Source organism: Pseudochaenichthys georgianus, chromosome 7, assembly GCF_902827115.2.
Source record: "Pseudochaenichthys georgianus chromosome 7, fPseGeo1.2, whole genome shotgun sequence".
Classification (NCBI taxonomy): Eukaryota; Metazoa; Chordata; class Actinopteri; order Perciformes; family Channichthyidae; genus Pseudochaenichthys; species Pseudochaenichthys georgianus.
Window position 1 is genome coordinate 37,985,843 of NC_047509.1, and position 20,829 is coordinate 38,006,671.

Below are 20,829 nucleotides of genomic sequence, written 5' to 3' on the forward strand. Positions count from 1 at the left end.
TGGCGATATTTCCAACGTGCATGTAGCCTCTAAACACAACTTCATGCTACGAAAAATGACATAGAATATTGACCAAATTGTGTTAGAAATTCTCCAATAGCCAATGCATAGGCTAGTGCTAATGGGGAATGAGGAACAATAGACGAGTGACTGGCTTTCCAGTTTTCCTGGCCAGGATATAACAGACTTGGAGGTTAACACAATATGTGCTGGTATTAGTGTCAACTTCTAAGATGATTCTGAAAAGTGAGAGCTCCGACTGAGATCTCAGTATCACCATGTTTAAGTGAGACTGGTAGCGAGGTGTTGCCAGTGGGCTTGGTCTTGTTTTAGTGGCTACATAGCATGCCAGTGCTACAGCTACAGCTAGGGGGCATGCTCTCTGAGACTGTAACTGAGGTGAGTCTCACGCAGGAGGCACAGGGATAGCCACCGGTGCCGAGGCCCCCGCGGCAGCCCCCCCTGACCCTGCCGCCGCCGCAGGCACCGGGACGGGCGAGGGTGCCAGTAACTGCTGCAGGCGGCGTTTGGGCTGCAACGCCCTCAGAGGGTTGAATCTGAGGAAAAGAGACGAAGAAAGAGAGGAGGACACCACAGCCACAGATTTAAGAGTGTGTACGTTACCATAACAACCAAGGACCACCAGTTGCAGTTTAGGAGGGCATTTATCTGTATGTGACTGTGACCAATGCATAAATCAAAGGCTCGGACATTTGGATGAGACTCCTGATTAAAACACTTAGAACACAATCAGTATAAGTGCATTTTGGCCCTTTTAATTGGCTTGTGATTCTTCAGCTTACCAGCCAATATCAATGTATCAAAATATCAAATAAAATATCAAAATATATCAAAATATCAATATCCATTTGATTTAAGTAGGGGACTGAATCAATGCTGTAATCACATATTGTGTACATTAGGTATAAAACATACATTCTTTTATTGCCTCGTTTGCACTGCAAAGAGGGAACATTTAGTCTGATGCTTAATGGATGTGGAGAAAGTCATCACCGGTGCTTATAGCAACACATCCTCACTCCCAGGTCTGCCTATGTTGACGTTATGTCAAGTCCCCTGCCGGCTTTTTCCAACGCAAGGGGGGGGGCCTTAGAGTCCATTTGCAACGCAAGGGGGGGGCCCTTAGCGTCCATTTTCAGCTTTCCGGGATGTCCATATGCTTCTATGGACGCTCATGGAAGCACGGCATTCGTTTGTGTCGACTGCCCTAAAAGGCAATGAGAGCGTCCATTCTCATTGGATAACGGAGAATTGTACACCCGGAAGTAAGTATTCCCCTTACTGACGATTGATTTTACAGTGATATCTGCACTACTCATCGACTAAAAAACACCAGATTATCCTTGTTAATTACACAACATTGATTGGTTTAAATTGTGTGCAATGCTTTTGTATTTTTTCCCTTCGATTCGGAGAAACAAATATTTTTTCGGAGTAAAGGATGGCAGAAGACACTACACTACCCAGAATCCCCAGCTATCGTTTGGACTACACCATAAGCTCTGTTTGACGTCACGTGATCTTCAAATGTCTCCCTGCAGAAAAAAACATGGCCGAACTTCGTTTTTTTCTCGGTTTCTTTATCTTTAGTTTGCTAGTTATTATGAAGATTACTTCAGGAAATTGCGTCCAACGTTTTCATTGTTACCAAGGTGGTTGCTAGGGACGCTGCTATCGATATTATTTCTGTTATGTTGTGTAACTGTTTAATGGTGTTATCTTTATTGCTACCCCCTTCCCCGTCAATGTATAGTGTTGGTCCACAGCGCAAACATATTAGTTTAACAAAATCCGCATCTAAAGATACGTTATTTTCCCCTGTGCAATTCCAGTCTCACATCTCACAGCACATCGTCATTAACAAATACCGGAAACAGACCGAAAACATTTTTAAAAATAAAATAATACCTTATTCCGAGTGCTCTTGCTTTTCTCTTTGAAAGTCATCACATACCGGCATTGTAATACACGGTTCGGCTGCATTAAATATTACATATCTGCCGTAGTTCTGTATTTATAGAGCCCTGATGAGAAGACCTCTAGACAAACATGAGGAACTGAAAACGTGACGTGGATCATAAATATATCAGCCATTAAACAACATCTTACATTTATTTTCACACAATACGTCTCCTTGCAGTATCAACACTAATTCGGCTGACTTTTATATTTGATCCAATTGGTAGATAGGCTGTATTTACACCATAAAGGTGCACAGCTGATATAAAGGGACACCTGGTGGTTAAAGCATGTTATTGAATTTCATTATTTTTATTATTAGATATTAATACGATCCCTATAAAGTATATTCATTACTCGTTATTCTCTACTAATAGTTCATTAAAGACTGTATATAATGACTATTTTGCACATCCCGTTCAAGATTTTAAGATTTTCTAAGGTTTATTGACATATCATATAGGCCTACACAACTATGGTTTAGTTCTGCACTGAATGAAAAACTTGGGTCGCAGGTTCCTCAACAGTGCATTACAAGACATCTATCAATATGTGTGCATACCTCCAGCAATGTTAACTATGTTGAAGCACTTATTTTAACTGATATTATACATAATGTATTATACTCTTATAAGATGTATGTAGATATTTCATCTCCGGCCTTGTCAGGTATTGAACAATCAATAAATAAACAACACAGAATTGTTAAATATAAAACACAGAATTTGTGTGATTATACTAAATGATTTACAAATAAACACAACTGCATATTTAACTGTTACACATGCTGATGTAACGCAAATGTTCCAACTTGGGATCAATAAAGTATATCTTATCTTAAGCTGATCGATGGCTACTGCCATATTTGCAAAATTTGCCTCTGAACCTTGACAAGTAGATGTTTCAGGCTTATCAATTAATGTAATGTAATGTAATCAATGAACAAGAGGAGGGGTCACAAACATATGACCAGCTGTTAAATAAAGCTCTTCTGACCTTAGCTGGCATGTGTGTATATATTGATGCTGCCCATTATGGGCACAAGCAATTTTCACCCATTTATTAATTATATGTTTTAAATGTGAGTGTTTCCTATCCCCTAAACCTCCAGGGATGTACACAGTTTAATACTGGCAACTTCTTATTATGGGAAATACGAAAACGTCTTTTAAAACTACAACTCCCAGTAGAGACGTGCCATATAGAGAACATGTTGCGAAACAGAATAGCCAGCATGTGTAGTTCTGGGGACGGGGTGGGGGAGGGGGGGGGACGCGGTGGACCCGTTCAAATCCAGTTTTGAACAGTCTGCCGTGGTTCCATCCCATTTCAAGTGCTGTTCGAGGCTCGGTAACCCTCGGAGCACACTCTTCAATCACAGAGCTTGAGGACTATCACGGGGTTTGTCAAACAGAGCACATGGTGTAGTCCAAACGATAGCTGGGGATTCTGGGTAGTGTAGTGTCTTCTGCCATCCTTTACTCCGAAAAAAGATTTGTTTCTCCGAATCGAAGGGGAAAAATACAAAAGCATTGCACACAATTTAAACCAATCAATGTTGTGTAATTAACAAGGATAATCTGGTGTTTTTTAGTCGATGAGTAGTGCAGATATCACTGTAAAACCAATCGACAGTAAGAGGAATACTTACTTCCGGGTGTACAATTCTCCGTTATCCAATGAGAATGGACGCTCACATTACCTTTAAGGGCAGCCGACACAAACGAATGCCGTGCTTCCATGAGCGTCCATAGAAGCATATGGACATCCCGGAAAGCTGAAAATGGACGCTAAGGGCCCTCCCCTTGCGTTGAAAATGGACTCTAAGGCCCCCCCCCTTGCGTTAGAAAAAGCCGGCAGGGGACTTGACATAACGTCAACATAGGCCGACCTGGGAGTGAGGATGTGTTGCTTATAGACAAGGAAAGCTCAATAACACGGCCTTATCCGTCAACATGTGTCCAGTAAACAGGCTGCGGATGTCCAGTCGCTGGAGGAGAAAACACATCAATCCAATCAATAAACTGGGCTCAGGTTGCAGTAGCTGTTCACTGTCAGTGTGTAGGAGGCGGCTCACTAAATACATCTCATTGACAGTAATTCCTCCACTCTTCCATGGGGATCATTAGAGCTAAACAAGAAAAAGTATAGACAATAACTGCAGTTAAAGATGACATAACATAGAGGGAAAAAAACGGTTATAAATCATTTTTACACTAAATAAAAATATAAATGCAACACTTTTGTTTTTGCTCAACAATTGCAAAAACTGGGATGATTTCAGCTTCCAGGAATTGTGTACAGATCCTTGCAACATGCGGCCGTGCATGATCATGCTGCAACATGAGGTGATGGTGGGGGATGAATGGCACAACAATGGGCCCCAGGATCTCCTCACGGTATCTCTGTGCATTCAAAATGCCATCAATAAAATGCACCTGTATTCGTTGCCCATAACATACACCTGCCCATACCATAACCCCACCACCACCATCGGCCACTCAATTCACAACATTGACATCAGCAAACCGCTCACCCACACAACGCCACACACGCTGTCTGCCATCTGCCCTGAACAGTGAAAACCAGGATTCCTCCGTGAAGAGGACACCTCTCCAAAGTGGTTTCTAACCTATTGCTGCATCAGCTATCCGAGTGGTCTCAGACGATCTTGCAGGTGAAGATGCTGGATGTGGGGGACCTGGGCTGATGCACATGGTCTGCGGTTGTGAGGCCGGTTGGATGTACTGCCAAATTCACGGAAACACCCTTTGAGAGGGCTTATAGTAGAGAAATGAACATTCAATTCATGGCAACAGCTCTAAGACATTCCTGCTGTCAGCATGCCAATTGCACGCTCCCTCAACTTGAAACATCTGTGGCATTGTGCTCTGTGATGAAAGTGCACATTTTAGAGTGGCCTTTTACTGTGAGCAGCCTAAGGCACACCTGTGCAATAAACATGCTGTCTTAGCATCTTGATATGCCACGCCTGTGGATGGATGGATTATCTCGGCAATGAAGTAGTGCTCACTAACACAGATTTAGACACATTTGTGAATACAATATGATAGAAATAGGCCTATTGTGTTCATAGAAAAAGTCTTAGGTCTTTGATTTCAGCTCATGAAAAATGAGAGCAAAAACAAAAGTGTTGCATTTTTATTTTGGTTCAGTGTATACAAAGGACCTGGGCACCTCACACTGCAAAATGCGTTCATACTTAACCAGTTAAACCCCGAGCCTGTTTTTCAGGTTTCAGGCTCGAAAATGACATTCCCAGAACAAATGACTATAACTTCACTTCTAAAAGGTTTATATGAATAATTGTTGTTATCAAAGCAAGGTTACATCTGTGAGTTGGATGTAGAAGTGTCAGAATCAATATAGATTTTTCTGTGTCAGAGTAAATTCAGATGGAACATAGCAAAAAAATATAAATTCCTGTCTCCGCATAAAGAAAACCCATTACTTATAGTGAAGACCAACCTTGAATGATGGGTTAGTAGCCTAAAAGCTTTAGGAATCCAAAGTATAACATATAATAAGTACCCTGTTTCAACATTGAGGCAACAAAAGTGACATTTGACCTTTTTAGAGAGGTTTATGAAAATAAAGTCCAGCCGGAATAAGCTTTGGGCACATTTGGGCACATTTGGTTCCATCAGTGCCATTTTACCTTTTTCAGGTACCAGACTATAAAAATCATTGTATTACATTGAATCATCACTATAGGTATTCATTCCACCCAAAAAATAAATAAATATATATTTAAAAGTAACATTTCTTAAAAAAAAGTAACATTTTTTGTGTGTGTGTGAGTGTGTGTAAGTGTAGGTGTGTGTGTGTATGTGTGTATGATTAAGTGTAGCTGTGTGGGTATGTGTAGGTGTGTATGTGTAAGTGTAGCTGTGTGTGTATGTAACTGTACCAACGCACTATACAATAAAACTACACTGTAGGTCATTGTGTGTAGGTGTACTTGCACAATAAAAAAAAACGGAAACATAGGTAACATTTGACTCCAACTGGGGCAGATTTATTTCAAACATTTTACCAACACACTATAGGCATGTAAAAACAAACATTTTACCAACGTACTATACAATAAAACCATACTGTAGGTTTGTAAAAACAACAAATATTTTACCAACACACTATACAATAAAATCACACTAGGTATATAAAAACAATAAGTATTTTTTTTAAAAATAAACACTCGCAAAATGTTATACCTACCTGAACTTTATACCTACCTGAATGTTCCAGTATTTAGATCGTGCCACTCCCTGAAACAGTTCTTTTTGACAGTGAAGCACAGAGGAACCTGGCACTTCCTGCAGTACACAGGTGTCTTCATCCTTTTGAGTCTAGCATCTAGGCACCTCCTGCAGTTCTTCCTGACCTTGGTGGCATCTTCCCCATAATACTCGGGCATGCATGTGAGTGGTGGAGGAGGGGGTGGTGGAGGAGGAGGGGGTGGTGGAGGTGCAGGGCCTTCAGCAGGGCCTTCAGCAAACTCCAACAATTCTGCAGCAAGCTGCTCCCTGAAAGTCTTCTGGGTGTGTGACTTTGTCCTGCTGGGGTCACACCCCATCTAACAAATGTGGAAAAACAAAGAGATTAGATTAATTCACTGGCTTATACTTATAGGATAATATTGGACTATAAATGAATAATATTACACCAAATAAATAAGTAAACACATGATATTCATTCACTGGCCATTCATTTAGAAAATGTAACTCCAAAAAGACAAGTAACACCATTTAGCATTTTGCCTAATCATTCCTGTAGCTTCTTGGCTAAGCTAACACTGATGCAGTTCCACCAAACACATAAGTAATATATAAAAGGATAATATTGGACTATAAATGAATAATATTACACCAAATAAATAAGTAAACACAAATATATATTCATTCACTGGCCATTCATTTAGAAAATGTAACTCCAAAAAGACAAGTAACACTATGTTACGATGTGTGAAGCAGGTAGGACCCAAATGCAGATTTACGTGAAATTCCTTTATTTCAAGGCTATAAGGATAAGGATAAGGACAATGACAGAACAGAACACTCACCGTGGACAAGCCAATACACAAGACGAACCGACCAAGACAGACAGAAAAACCAGAACTTAAATACACACAAGACTAATCACACAAACAAGACACAGGTGAGGAGGGAGGAGAAAACACAGGGGCCACAGGTGAACACAATCGGGTAATCAGACACCAGGGAAACTAACGACAGGGAACCACAGACAGATCTAAACAAGACAAAACACAACGCAGACAGAAAACCAAAAACAGATATAGACAAGACAAAACACCATAAAGACAGATCGTGACAGAACCCCCCCCTCAAGGGACGGATTCCAGACGTCCTAAAAATAAAACCCCCACAAAAGTCCAAAACCTCAAGCAGGGTGACAGGGGGTCCGGAGGAGGGACACAAAACTAGGGCCACCAGGGTGGGTGGAGGGGGTCCGGAGGACGGGTCTGGGCTGACAACCCAGGGGCACAGCAGAGGACCAGGAAGGGATCTCGGGCGGACGGCCCGGGGGCACAGCAGAGGACCAGGAAGGGATCTCGGGCGGACGGCCCGGGGGCAAAGCAGAGGACCAGGAAGGGATCTCGGGCGGACGGCCCGGGGGCAAAGCAGAGTTCAAAAAGGGGAATTCGGGCGGACGGCCCGGGGGCAAGGCAGAGTTCAAAAAGGGGTTCTCGGGCGGACGGCCCGGGGGCAAGGCAGAGTTCGAGGAGGGGCGAAGACCACAGCTCTCAGGGGACCGGGCAGGAGCCGGTGTTGACCGGACAGTAACCAGAGCCGGTGGGACAGTTGTCGGCAAGATTCCCCACGGAAGAGGACAAGGAGTTGGCAGGACCCCCGGCGAGACATGTAATGTCGAGGCCTCCAACGAAACAGGACACAGGGTTGGCAGGACCCCCGGCAGGAAAGCAGTCGGCGGGGCCTCCAACGGCACAGGACACAGGACCGGCAGGACCCCCGGCAGGAGAGTAGTCGGCGGGGCCTCCAAAGGCACAGGACATAGGATTGGCAGGACCCCCGGCAGGAGAGTTGTCGGCGGGGCCTCCAACGGCACAGGACACAGGACTGGCAGGCCCCCTGGCAGGAGAGTAGACGGCGGGACCTCCAACGGCACCGGACATAGGGATGGCAGGACCCCCGGCAGAAGAGTAGTCAGCGGGGCCTCCAACGGCACAGGACACAGGGTTGGCAGTACCCCCGGCAGAAGAGTAGTCGGCGGAACCTCCAACGGCTCAGGACATAGGGATGGCAGGACCCCAGGCAGAAGAGTAGTCAGCGGGGCCTCCAACGGCACAGGACACAGGGTTGGCAGTACCCCCGGCAGAAGAGTAGTCGGCGGAACCTCCAACGGCTCAGGACATGGAGTTGGGACTCGAGAGAGGGCTCGAGAGGGAACTCGATAGGAAATTTGACAGTTGACTTGAGAGGTGACTTGAGAGGGATCTCGAGAGGTGACTTGAGCGGAGACTCGAGAGGAGACTTGAGAGGGAACTCGAGCAGTGACTTGAGAGGGAACTCGAGAGGAGACTCGAGAGGGAACTCGAGAGGAGACTCGAGAGGGGACTCGAGAGGCGACTTGAGAGGGAACTCGAGAGGGGACTTGAGAGGGGATTCGAGAAGAGACTCGAAAAGAGACTTGAGAGGGGACTCGAGAAGAGACTCGAGAGGGGACCTGAGAGGGAACTCGAGAGGGGACTTGAGAGGGAACTCGAGAGGAGACTCGGGTAGGAACTTGAGAGGAGACTTGAGAGGTGACTTGAGAGGGAACTCGAGAGGAGACTCGAGAGGTGACTTGAGAGGGAACTCGAGAGGAGACTCGAGAAGGGACCCGAGAGGGAACTCGAGAGGAGACTCGAGAGGGGACCTGAGAGGGAACTCGAGAGGAGACTCGAGAGGGGGCCGAGACTCGAGAGGGGACCTGAGAGGGAACTCGAGAGGAGACTTGAGAGGGAACTCGAGAGGGAACTTGAGAGGGGACTCGAGAGAGGACCTGTAAGGGGACTTGAGAAGAGACTCGAGATGGGACTTGAGAAGTGTCTTGAGAAGAGACCTGAGAGGGAACTCGAGAGGAGACTTGAGAGGGAACTTGAGAGGAGACTCGAGAAGAGACTCGAAAGGGGACCTGAGAGGAAACTTGAGAGGGGACTTGGGTAGGAACTTGAGAGGGGACTCGAGAGGGGACTAGAGAGGGGACTTGAGGGGTGACTTGAGAGGTAGCTTGAGAGGGAACTGGAGAGGAGACTTGAGAGTGGACTCGAGAGGGAACTCGAGAGGGAACTGGAGGGGTGACTTGAAAGGAGACTCGAGAGGGGACTCGAGAGGAGACTCGAGAGGGAACTGGAGAGGAAACTTGAGAGATGACTCGAGAGGGGACTTGAGAGGTAACTCGAGAGGAGACTCGAGAGGGAACTGGAGGGGTGACTTGAGAGAGTTGGTTCGCCAACAGAACACGGGGGGCTGGAGTCGGCCGGTATGCTGACTGGACTCGGGGAGCTGGCGTCGGCTGGAGAGCCAGCAGGAGACGAGGTGCTGGAGTCGGCCGGTATGCTGACAGGACTCGGGGAGCTGGCGTCGGCTGGAGAGCCAGCAGGAGACGAGGTGCTGGAGTCGGCCGGTATGCTGACAGGACTCGGGGAGCTGGCGTCGGCTGGAGAGCCAGCAGGAGACGAGGTGCTGGAGTCGGCCGGTACGCCGACAGGACACGGGGAGCTGGCGTCGGCCGGAGACGAGGGGCTGGAGTCGAAACCATGGCTGTTGGGGCCAGGACTGAGGCTGGAACCATGGCTGCAGGGGCCAGAACTGGGGCTGAAATCATGGCTGCTGGGGCCGGCACTGGAGCCGGAACCATGGCTGTTGGGGCTCGGGCTGCTAGCCTGGCCTTGCGACGACTCCTCTTAGCAGCCGCCTGAATACTCCGTGGACCTCCATAAGCCAGACGAGTTCCGGAATACGACTCCTGGACAGGAGCAGGAACTGGGGCAGAAGCACGGGTTGACTTCAGGCGGAACCCACCAAGGCGTATGGTGCCAGATTGGGAATTGGGAGACATGGAGCTAGCATGCCTAGGGCTAGCAGGCCGGGAATCACATGCTTGAAGGAAGTCCAAAATCCAGTCAGGTAAGAACTCAACAAACCATGGTTTCTCTGCTGCCAACCGGAGCGCCTCCACCAGAGCGGCCCTCCTCTGCCGAACACTGGACGCTCCCTTCCACCAATCGAAGCAGCAAGCCAGATAGAAGGTTAAATGCTGCAATTCAACCTCCCATGGATCATCTGCTGGGTCCATTTGTGGTCGGTTCGTAATGTTACGATGTGTGAAGCAGGTAGGACCCAAATGCAGATTTACGTGAAATTCCTTTATTTCAAGGCTATAAGGATAAGGATAAGGACAATGACAGAACAGAACACTCACCGTGGACAAGCCAATACACAAGACGAACCGACCAAGACGGACAGAAAAACCAGAACTTAAATACACACAAGACTAATCACACAAACAAGACACAGGTGAGGAGGGAGGAGAAAACACAGGGGCCACAGGTGAACACAATCGGGTAATCAGACACCAGGGAAACTAACGACAGGGAACCACAGACAGATCTAAACAAGACAAAACACAACGCAGACAGAAAACCAAAAACAGATATAGACAAGACAAAACACCATAAAGACAGATCGTGACACACTATTTATCATTTTGCCTAATCATTCCTGTAGCTTCTTGGCTAAGCTAGCACTGTGACACAGTTCCACCAAACACATAAGTAATATATAAAAACAGAGAGATTACATACCTTTCCCGTGGTGGAAGTTCAACATCCGAGTCACTACTGTCCGGATCCAGGTCTGGCTGGAGGAGATCTTCATCATCCGACGAAGAGTCATCAGGTATGATCATAGCTATCGTCAGCTAGCATCTCTTGCACCTGCTCTGTGGTGAAGCTCTCCCTTCTGGCTTCGTAATGCGTAATGGAGCCGGAGCGGGCGTAGTTTATACTACGCAGGATCATATCTTTGGAACCCATTGGTCGATTTGGGTGATTGACACCTTTTCTAAACCGTTAGAGCCAATAGAATCGAGTGACAGTTAGTAAGTCCCGCTAAACACTTACGTCAAGTAGAGAGAGGTTTGCGTAAACAGCACGTGAGACAGCGTTAGCTCGGTACTGCAACACTTTATACCTACTCTGCTGCCATGAATCTAATGATAGATTATCAGGAACAATTCTAAAGTGACTAAAAGACATTGGATTAACCTTAAACAGCGTTTTTATTCCCTTGAACAAGAGCTTTGATCACAAAACAGCAACGGTAAGACATAATTATTGTTATGGTTTTGAAAACTGTTGTTTTTTTTCTTCTCTGTTCTGGCTGCTAGCTCAGTGAGTTTGTGTCCTACAGTGATGATACTTATAACAAAAATAATCTGTGGAGTATCAGCTTTCGGATGATATGTAGTTTGTGCAGAAAATATTAAGTTTTAAAGATCGTTTTTGCTAGTTAGCACCGGAAATAGCATCTGCCCGTTTTAGCTAAGGGCTAATGCTAACGCTTCTTGTGAGACTTGTGTTTTGTTTCTGTATACATATTTCGTACTGACAGTTAGCTGAGATTCTTCTCGTTAATCTGATATAACCCATTAATAGGTTTTTAAATATTAAGATGCTCTGAGACACAGTGTTGTGAAAAAAAACCCAGGGTCCCCGTCGGCGGGGTCCTTTGGGCTTAACAGGTTAAAGAAGCCGTATCATGCTTTTTGGGGTTTTCCCTTTCCTGTAGTGTTATATAGGTTATGTGCATGTAAATTGTTCTCAAAGGCTAAAATCCCCAAATTCCATCAATTGAACTCCTTTGTTTATTTCCATAACACAGTGACATCACTATGTAACACTTGTGCTTCTTTTGGCAAGGCCTCCACCACATTGAACGTAATAGGCCAAGGGGCGGGACATCTCTAAGCGGTTGACCAATCACAACAGAGCCGGCCAGCTAACCAATCAGAGCAGACTGGGCTCTGGTTTCAGACAGAGGGTGAAAAGAGGTGCTGCAGCACAGTATGAGAAAAATAAGGAGCTTTTTGAACATTAAAGCATGGAGACATGTCACAGTAGAGGCATTGAATACTAATATGAACCTGAAAATTAGCAGAATAGGGCCCCTTTAATTCCCAAACACTGACATCATCAAACAGGAAATGGCTACCTACCGGCGAGAGCCCGACCCAGACCTCCGATTGGCTGGAGCAGGGGCAGACATGGAGCCGGAACGCCTTTTGCTTAACCTTTAGCTTCTTCTGTCCTCACTCCGTCTCTGTTCTGCAGCCTGTGGGAAACACACACCACATGACCAGTGAGTGAGTGACACACACACACACACACACACACACACACACACACACACACACACACACACACACACACACACACACACACACACACACACACACACACACACACACACACACACACACACACACACACACACACACACACACACACACACACACACACACACACACACACACACACACACACACACACACACACACACACACACACACGATGAGTTTTGCTGACTGCCTCTGCGTCAGGCTGCTGGTGCTGCTGACTCAAACTAACACTTAGCTGGCAAAGACAGCTCAGCAGCCAATCACCTGCCAGCACTGTGTAAGCCCTGACCAATCATCACTCATCATCTCTGGCTGAGGACCAGTGAGAGTGACATCAGTGACATTCTCATCTGTGTGTGAGGCAGAGGGGAATACTCAGACTCCTTACTCAAGTAGAAGTAGATATACTATGGCCTTAAAATACTCCATTACAAGTAAAAGTCCTGAATTCTAAATGTTACTTAAGTCAAAGTAAAAAAGTATTATAGTCAGAAGGTAGTTAAGGTACAAAATATACCCATGCTGCACAATGGTCCATTTCAGAAAAAGTACAGAAGTATTTTCAGCTATATGTACTGAAGCATTAACTGTTAGGAACCGTGTCTCACTGATATGAGGACTCAATTGCACAACCCGGAGACGAAAAGGTTTGAAGAAAAATAAACTTTAATGGATCAAAAACAAAGAAACACTCTTTACAGAGGGAGTGACAAAATGGTCACAAAACAAAACGCTCTCATGGAGGATATCACAAAAGGTACTTGGTCTCTCTATGGCTGCTTGGATCTGACTTCTTGGCATGACGAACAAGACGAACTGACAACAGACAAGGGGAGACAGGACAATATATACAAGAGGTAAGTGGGAACAGGTGGAAACAATCAGGGGCGGGGCAGACGCTGACGATGGCGGGAAACAAGAACCAAGGATGTAAAGGCACCTGGAATGAGACAAGGAGTACAAAATAAAACAGGAAGTGAAACAAACAAAACAAACATGAACGTGACAAATACATAACAAACTAACATAATTGACGGGACACAACAGTACCCCCCCTTCTAGGGCCGACTCCCGACGGCCCAGGCTGCCGATCATAGAAGTCATTTATGAGTGTTTTATCCACCACGAAAGTCGAGGAGACCCAGCAACGTTCCTCAGGCCCGTATCCCTCCCAATCGACCAATAATTGGCGTCCTCCGCCCCGTTTGCGGACCGACAGAATTTTCCCGACCGTGTGGATCATTTGGCTCGGCTCACCAAGAAGAGCCGGCTCTTTCGGCTCCCAAAGGGCTCTTCAGTTTACCACATATTATACCTTTTAATTAAATCAAATGTAGCCCTGTTTTGACTAATGATTTATATGTGTACACATATATCACTTAAATTATTCAATACATCCTTTGTACTGAAGTATTCAAAAGTAAAAATTACATGTTTAATATAAATTATTTGCTGTGGCCAATTGTTTTCATTGCATTTACAGACCCGTGTAACTCTCTGATACCACCCAATGAATGCATTGACTTGCTTGTAGAACCACGCTACACAAAACAGATAGCAACACCTATAAAAAATATTTTAAAAAAGGGGCTACTGTATCAACCTATATAAAGTATATAAATATAGTTTTTCTCCCTGCAGGAGAGGGGAGCGTGCTTTGAGATCAGCTGCTAGGCTGCAGCGGGGAGAAGAGGGGGACAAAAAGAGATCTCCGTCCTCCGTGTTTTATTCTTATAGAAGTAAGAAGAGAAGTAATGGGGCAGAAACCCTCCTTTTTACGCAGCGGTCCAGACATAGACATCAAACGGCGACATATATTCAGTTGCCAGTTACTTTTGGCATTAGGGCAGGGATATCTAGATACTTTCCAAGGTTTGACATAATGAATTGTGCTACTTTTAAAGCAAGCAACGATGTTTTCAAATCTGTAATCAAAAAGCTCCTCAAAAACACTATAGAAGCAGTTCCTGGCTGCCGTTGTTACGTTAGTTCAAACAGTAACAACAGACTACTTTTCTTAGCGGATGCATGTCAATTTAAATCAATACATAAAACTATTTTTTAAATCAATAAAAGCTTTTTCTAAATCCATAAAAGCATTTCAATTATTATTGGGAGTCATGTCGTTACTTTGTTGAGAATGTGGCCATTTGTAATAAGCGGGATAATGTCCACATTGCACATTGCATAATGTGCCATCATGCCGATCTAGATCCCTCCGCAAAAACAAAACAAAAAACGGCTCGTTCGCGGGCGAGAGCCGGCTCCCGTCGTTCACTTAAAAGAGGCGGCTCTTTGAGCCGGCTCGTTCGCGACCGACACATCACTAGTGACCATGGTGGTGACAGAGGTAATCGTCGTAACCAGCAGACTTCATCCGCCTCTATCCAGTCTTTGACACTTGGAAAACGAGCACATGTGATACTGGTAAGGATAAACTAATGTATATATATTAATATAATTTCACATACCGAAACGTTAACGCTTGTCTGAGTATATCTTCCGTTGACTCTGGCTGTGGGTCTTACCGGCTGTTGATAGCCCTTATAAGCTAACGCTAGCATGCTTTATTCAGACATTAGCTTTAGCCTTTAGCCCGCTGGGAGTTATGGGTGGCTAACGTTACCATTAAATAGTACCCCTACAAGTGGACTGTACAGTGAAGACTCCTCCTCTGGATCTGTGAATACAGATGACACAGTACTACTTAGCTGCTCTTCCTCGGAATCATTAAGAACACAGCAGTGGCCTAAAGTGTTTCCAATCCCGGTCTTCTCCTATGACACAGAATGTCAATTACAGAGAGGAAATCCGGAGTACACAAAGAACCAATCTAGACTGACACCAAGCTCAAATCATCTGCAGAGCTTGCTGTGAACTCGTTGAAGACCAAGTCTCAAGAAGAGTCCTACCCTGCGAAGAATTTAAAGCGAGCCAGGCGAGCTGAGGCCAACCATTTTGCATCCTTGCCGATTGGTGAGACTCGAGAAAGCATGGAGCAAGAGACAATTTCCCTTTTGGCAGAACAACAGAAAAGAAACAACCGGCAATCAATAAAAGAAAAGATGGCAAAGGCGTTTGGATACCGAAGACAAGAAATAGTGCATCAGAGGCCAAGCATTGAAGGCCTCTTGGAGCGGTGGCCTGCACTTTTTCACATGGAAGAGGTAATTATTTTGATGAAACCCTTGATTGTAAGCCTGTAGTGGAGAAGAAATGAGGGCCCAACTAACTAACAACTATAGACAGCCAAGGCAAATATGTTGACGTTTATTTTTTAATATATATCGCAATATAAGCTTTACATCTATTACTCTTAGTGTCTTTATTTGGTGGTGGTTTTCAATAAATATGTGGATTAATTAATTTAAATGTTACATTCATACAAGCTGACTTGGAGTACTTTTAATCAAACCGTTGGCTCTTTATAAAAAATATGTGCATTATAAATTCTCAGTATTTTTTGTTTTCTATGCTGCTTATATTTTCTAGATAAATGCTGAGTTCTTACGCATAACAACATTTCCATTGGAGACAAAGTTTTTGGCGCAGTTGGACAAACACTCCACCAAACTGCTGCAGGGGAGGAGTTATGAAACAGAAGACCACCGGGATCTTGCAGGTTTTGGATGAGGTATCTATGAAGGAGTTTCTTATCTGTGGGATCAGTGGCTGAATTGTCCTTTTTTTGCATTTGATTTATATATATATATATATATATATATATATATATCTCTGTTCTTACTCAGACTGTGGACATCGCCATCAGAAGAGAATGCATCCTCAAATCTCTAATGATCGACCTGGGTGAACCTGTTGACCATCTCATCAAAGAATTGCAGGTAAGACCTCCCACTCACTCACAAGAAGTTTGTTCATAAAAGAAAACATATTTGTACTGCATGCAAATAACTGCTTGGTTAGAAAGATAGTCATTTGTGATGACCTCTTGAGCTTTCCTCTTGGGCCGACTGAACTGAGAACTTTCCTTTTCATCTATCCACTCTAATCTTGTATTTTTAAAAGGTAGCTGCAAACTTGGGGAAACATTTGCGCCTCAGGCCTGTTGAACTACACTCTGTGGTCCTCATCCATTCCCCTTTTTTTTGCATGATATGCAGGACGCTGAGGCAGGCAACAATGGAAACCTTTGTCACTGGGAAAGAGGATCAGTTTCATCGACCCAAAGACGTCAAGGCTCTCATCGAAGGAACAGAGGTCCTCAGCGCCTTGCCCTCGGTTGCGACAGCTTTTGCCATGCTCTTCGGGCTCATATACGCACTGAAATGGGGCGAAGCCTGCGAGCTAGTTCAGGCAGTCAACTCGAACACTTATGCTGCATTCATACATAACGCCCCCTTGCCACTCTACAACCAACCAAACAGAGTCTCCTTAATATGCCGCTCTATTTAACCTGCCAGATCTCTCTCCATGCATTGCTTGCTGCTGCTATTGCTGCAGCTACCTCTACGTTGCTGCTGCTTGCCTGCCCCACCACCACCCCAGCTTCCACCTGTAGGCTCGGGGGTTAGTTATTTGATCATCACTCATCGTGCTATGTATATCTGGAGTGATGATGCCCGAGCCTAGTCGCCAAACTCAACTATATGCTGCTTCTAATAAACAGGTTAAAGAAACACGTGAGTTGTCTGACTGAACTTAAGATATCAGAAATAACTGCAATCCACTTTTGAAGTTGTGCAAAAAGTCCTGATGGAGCTTGAGGGGAAAAAGATGAGCCCGAAAGTGAATAGACTGAGAACCCAGCTGTTCATCCCAGAGTAGACACTTTGTTGCACTCACTCACAGTTACCATTGTTACATGGTAAGGTTTATAAAACCAAGGTTTTATAATAATTATGCATTGTAAAACATTTGCGAAAAAGTGTTGTGTTCAGAAGTTGCACTTACAGTATGACCGATTTTCACTGTAGAAGTTATGCATGTCTAATCATTTTCAGAGATGACATGTCTCACAGGCGCAAGTTGTCAGTGTTGCTTTAAAAAAAGTGTGCAGTGGATAATAAGGACACGTCTTTTTTCTAAGAGTTTGATGTTTGGAAGCGGCCCACATATTACTGCATTTTAACTGTGGTACTTATTAACATGTCTAAGATCAGGTAATGGCTGCCTCAGAGGCCAAAGCTGGTTGTGTGAACAACTTGTTTTTCATTCAAATAAATGTGCTCTGGTGTTAAAATATACAGATTGAGTCAATGTAAAATATTTCGTGTGATTGATTACTCTAATATTTTTTTGTTGGTACAACGTTTTACTTTTATTAGTGTACCTTTGAGTTGCATTGCACTCCTTAAACGTGTTTGAGACACTTTAGGTAACAATGTGGCTTTCATTCGATTAACTCCGAAAATACAGAGGTTTTTATTGAATAAATCACCCAAAAATCACATGAATTGAGTTACAGGTGTCCCCTCAGCTGTGCAGAGTTATTTAATAATACGGTAGGAAATTGTGGAGTAAAGTTAATATCTATCTTGTTCTTGTACACACACACACACACACACACACACACACACACACACACACACACACACACACACACACACACACACACACACACACACACACACACACACACACACACACACACACACACACACACACACACACACACACACACACACACACACACACACACACACACACACACACACACACACACACACACACACACACACACACACACACACACACACACACACACACACACACACACACTTTTCCTCTACTGATGAGAGGAAGACAGAGGGGACTAAAGTATTTCTTATTTTTCTACATTGACCTGAATGTATTCTTTATTCTGTGTATTTGTGGACTGAAATAAAAGTTTTTATAAAGTTTGTGATACATTTATTTGCAGTCACTTCATTATACATTAAATACATTTAATTCAAGCTAAGATACATTAGCTAGTTAGTGCTCTTACCTGTGTGCCTCCTTCAAACAGCATTATAATCAGACTGTATCTTCAAACGATAAGTACCAGTTATAGCTACTTGATTTTAGATAAACAATTGAAAAGACAAAATCAACCAGCTAATGTATTGAAAGACCAATCTTTATTTTAAGGTGCCTTTTCTTTAAACCTTCAGATGTGAGATATTAGTTATGCAGTAATAGTATTGACAATACAAAAATACTGAATAGTTGAGTTAACTTTATATTTCTTATTGTCTAAAAAGCATTTATTACACTCATTTTTCCCACTCATATTCACAGTGTGTACCAATTGAGACTGTATTTCCCATCAGGTGTCATCTCTCTAACCGGAGTACTGTTTTGGATGAAGCGGCTCCGGCACAAACATTACAACATACATCAGATTCCCCAATAGTAGGTGTCGCAGTACGTACAGCAAGTTGCATTACATAGATTGTTTTGAACCCACCTTCAAAATAGCATTGTGATTATATTACTGGATGGAAACTGAAAGCACGGGAACATTAATAAACTACATAACAGAAAGTAGGATGAAAGTATGAATAACAATAATGAAATTGTGACTGTAGATATGTTTATACTTTATATTATTTACTGTAAATGTTTAATATAGATTTAATTATCGTGATTATTCTTTCTATCTAAATCTATCTAAATCTCACAATGGGGTAGGTTACAGGAACTTTTTATCAACAGATTGCTTTAGTCTGGCTTAACTCTTCACTGATTGGTTGCACACACTTTACTGGCTATGCAAAACAGAAGGTGGGGCTCATTATCATATTAAAAAACGTTTTTTACGAGTCAAGAACACGAAAAAAACTGGCGAATAGTGGCACTTTAGGCTTTCCATACTATTGGTACAACGCTACATTTCTCGCCCCTTCGCAGTCATGCAGTAGGCTCCGGAGAGCGGCGAGAAACATTTCCTCAGGCATCGAAAAGCGGAACCGAAATTCACATTTCTAAATGATGCCGTTGGAATCGAAATGTTCGGAACCGGTTCTCGGTACCCAACCCTACTCATACCAGCTATGCTCACAAGCCTTCATGATACCTTCATAGACAGAGGTTTACAGACTGTTAGACAGCCGGGGGTCTGCTGCATTGACTCACTGCTGTTAATCTAGGAGAGCCAGTCAGAGCAGCGTGTAGAAATAAGTATGTGTTCTGAGAGCTGCCGATCCAAAGCAGAGATATTTTCTTTACATGCTGAGGGCAAGTCCATGAAAGAAGAGTAGATTTTGCAGATGCTAAACCTGCAAAAATATAGATAAAAGCTCAAATTCCCGATGCACCTGCAAAAGGTGGAATGCAGTGCTCACTTCCCGGCCTGGTGTCAAGGTGCTCATGTCCTATTTGTATTTAAATGGCACTTTATGACTGTCATTCAATTGTTATGCAAATGAGCCTCATTGCAAAGACAGACAAATTCACAAACATCAGCACTAATAGCCAACATGCAGTTACAAAGAAATTATTAGCATCCACAGAGAAATAGTGGTAAGTGAAGCCTATTTATAAGGATGAAGTAGCAGTTAGGTCATGGCAAATAAATAAATAAAGCTTCCCAAGATCTCTTCTGAAAATATAGATGTGAAAAAAAATGTGTATCTATAAGTGGCTCTCTGACTCTCCCAGCTTTATGGCCATGTTAGTGTTGGTGGTATTGCCATGCTGAGTCATGGTGTTGTGGTGAGTGTACATCAGCGACCTGTCATTGGGTCCCTTGCTGACCAGTCGCATTCATTGTTTGGAGTTTACGTCACAGTAATGCACTTTGAGATTTTACACACAATGCTTATCAGCAGGGGCCTCATTTATAAACGTGGTGAATGCTCAAAAGATGGCGGACGCTAATTTCTAAACAATCTTTGTGATTTATAAAAAACAAACTTGACCGAAAAATGTGCGGTCCTCCACGCACACTTTGACCCATGCGTACACACAAAACGGGAGATATGAGAAACTGCGACACCGTTGGCAGAAGGAAGAATGGAGAGAAACATGTATAAAAAATACCATAAATAAAATGGTTACCTCTCATGTATCATATATGAAGAATTAATTTGCACAAATTCATTAATTTGAATACATTGAATTGAATTACCACCTCGAATAGGTTGTGTTAATGTTATGAAATGTATTCTCATAAATTATGCGGTAAGCAGAAGGACAGAATTACGTCCAAACTGTGGCCGTTTTGCATTTAGTTGTATAGATATGAGCATGGTTTTATATACTATCATGTTTAATCATGTTTTATGCCGTTTGCTAAGACTTGATAAGTCGCTCGTAAAACACAGGAGGTATGGAAACTAAGAACACCATATATTTGGTAAATTGTACAGCTGATACAATGACAACACATTTGTTTTATTTCATTTAAAGGTGGGGTAGGTCATTTTGAAGAAACCAGCTCGAGTGCGCTAGAATTTGAAAATA

At 43.7% G+C, this 20,829-nt stretch overlaps 1 protein-coding gene and 1 long non-coding RNA gene across 8 annotated transcripts in view; one reads left to right on the top strand and one right to left on the bottom strand.

Annotated features, from left to right (window-relative positions):
- Positions 1-20,829, bottom strand: part of snphb (syntaphilin b) — a 46,898-nt gene that overhangs the window by 10,932 nt on the left and 15,137 nt on the right. For 4 of the 6 annotated variants that reach the window (XM_034086316.2, XM_034086313.2, XM_034086314.2 and 1 more), the window contains 2 exons: positions 12,241-12,356; positions 411-557 (listed from right to left, as the gene is read on the bottom strand). In XM_034086316.2, the coding sequence (XP_033942207.1) occupies positions 411-557; positions 12,241-12,290 (197 nt within the window). In that variant the 5' untranslated portion in view covers positions 12,291-12,356. The remainder of the gene's footprint in view (positions 1-410; positions 558-12,240; positions 12,357-20,829) is intronic. The other 2 variants (XM_034086318.2, XM_034086317.2) reach the window with 1 other exon arrangement.
- LOC117449001 (uncharacterized) lies at positions 12,290-16,986 on the top strand. Of its 2 annotated transcripts, none has more exons than XR_004552433.2 (4): positions 12,290-12,387; positions 15,916-16,057; positions 16,173-16,265; positions 16,545-16,986. It is a non-coding gene; the product is annotated as an uncharacterized lncRNA (long non-coding RNA). The 2 variants fall into 2 exon arrangements; XR_004552432.2 differs by having other exon boundaries at positions 12,290-12,383.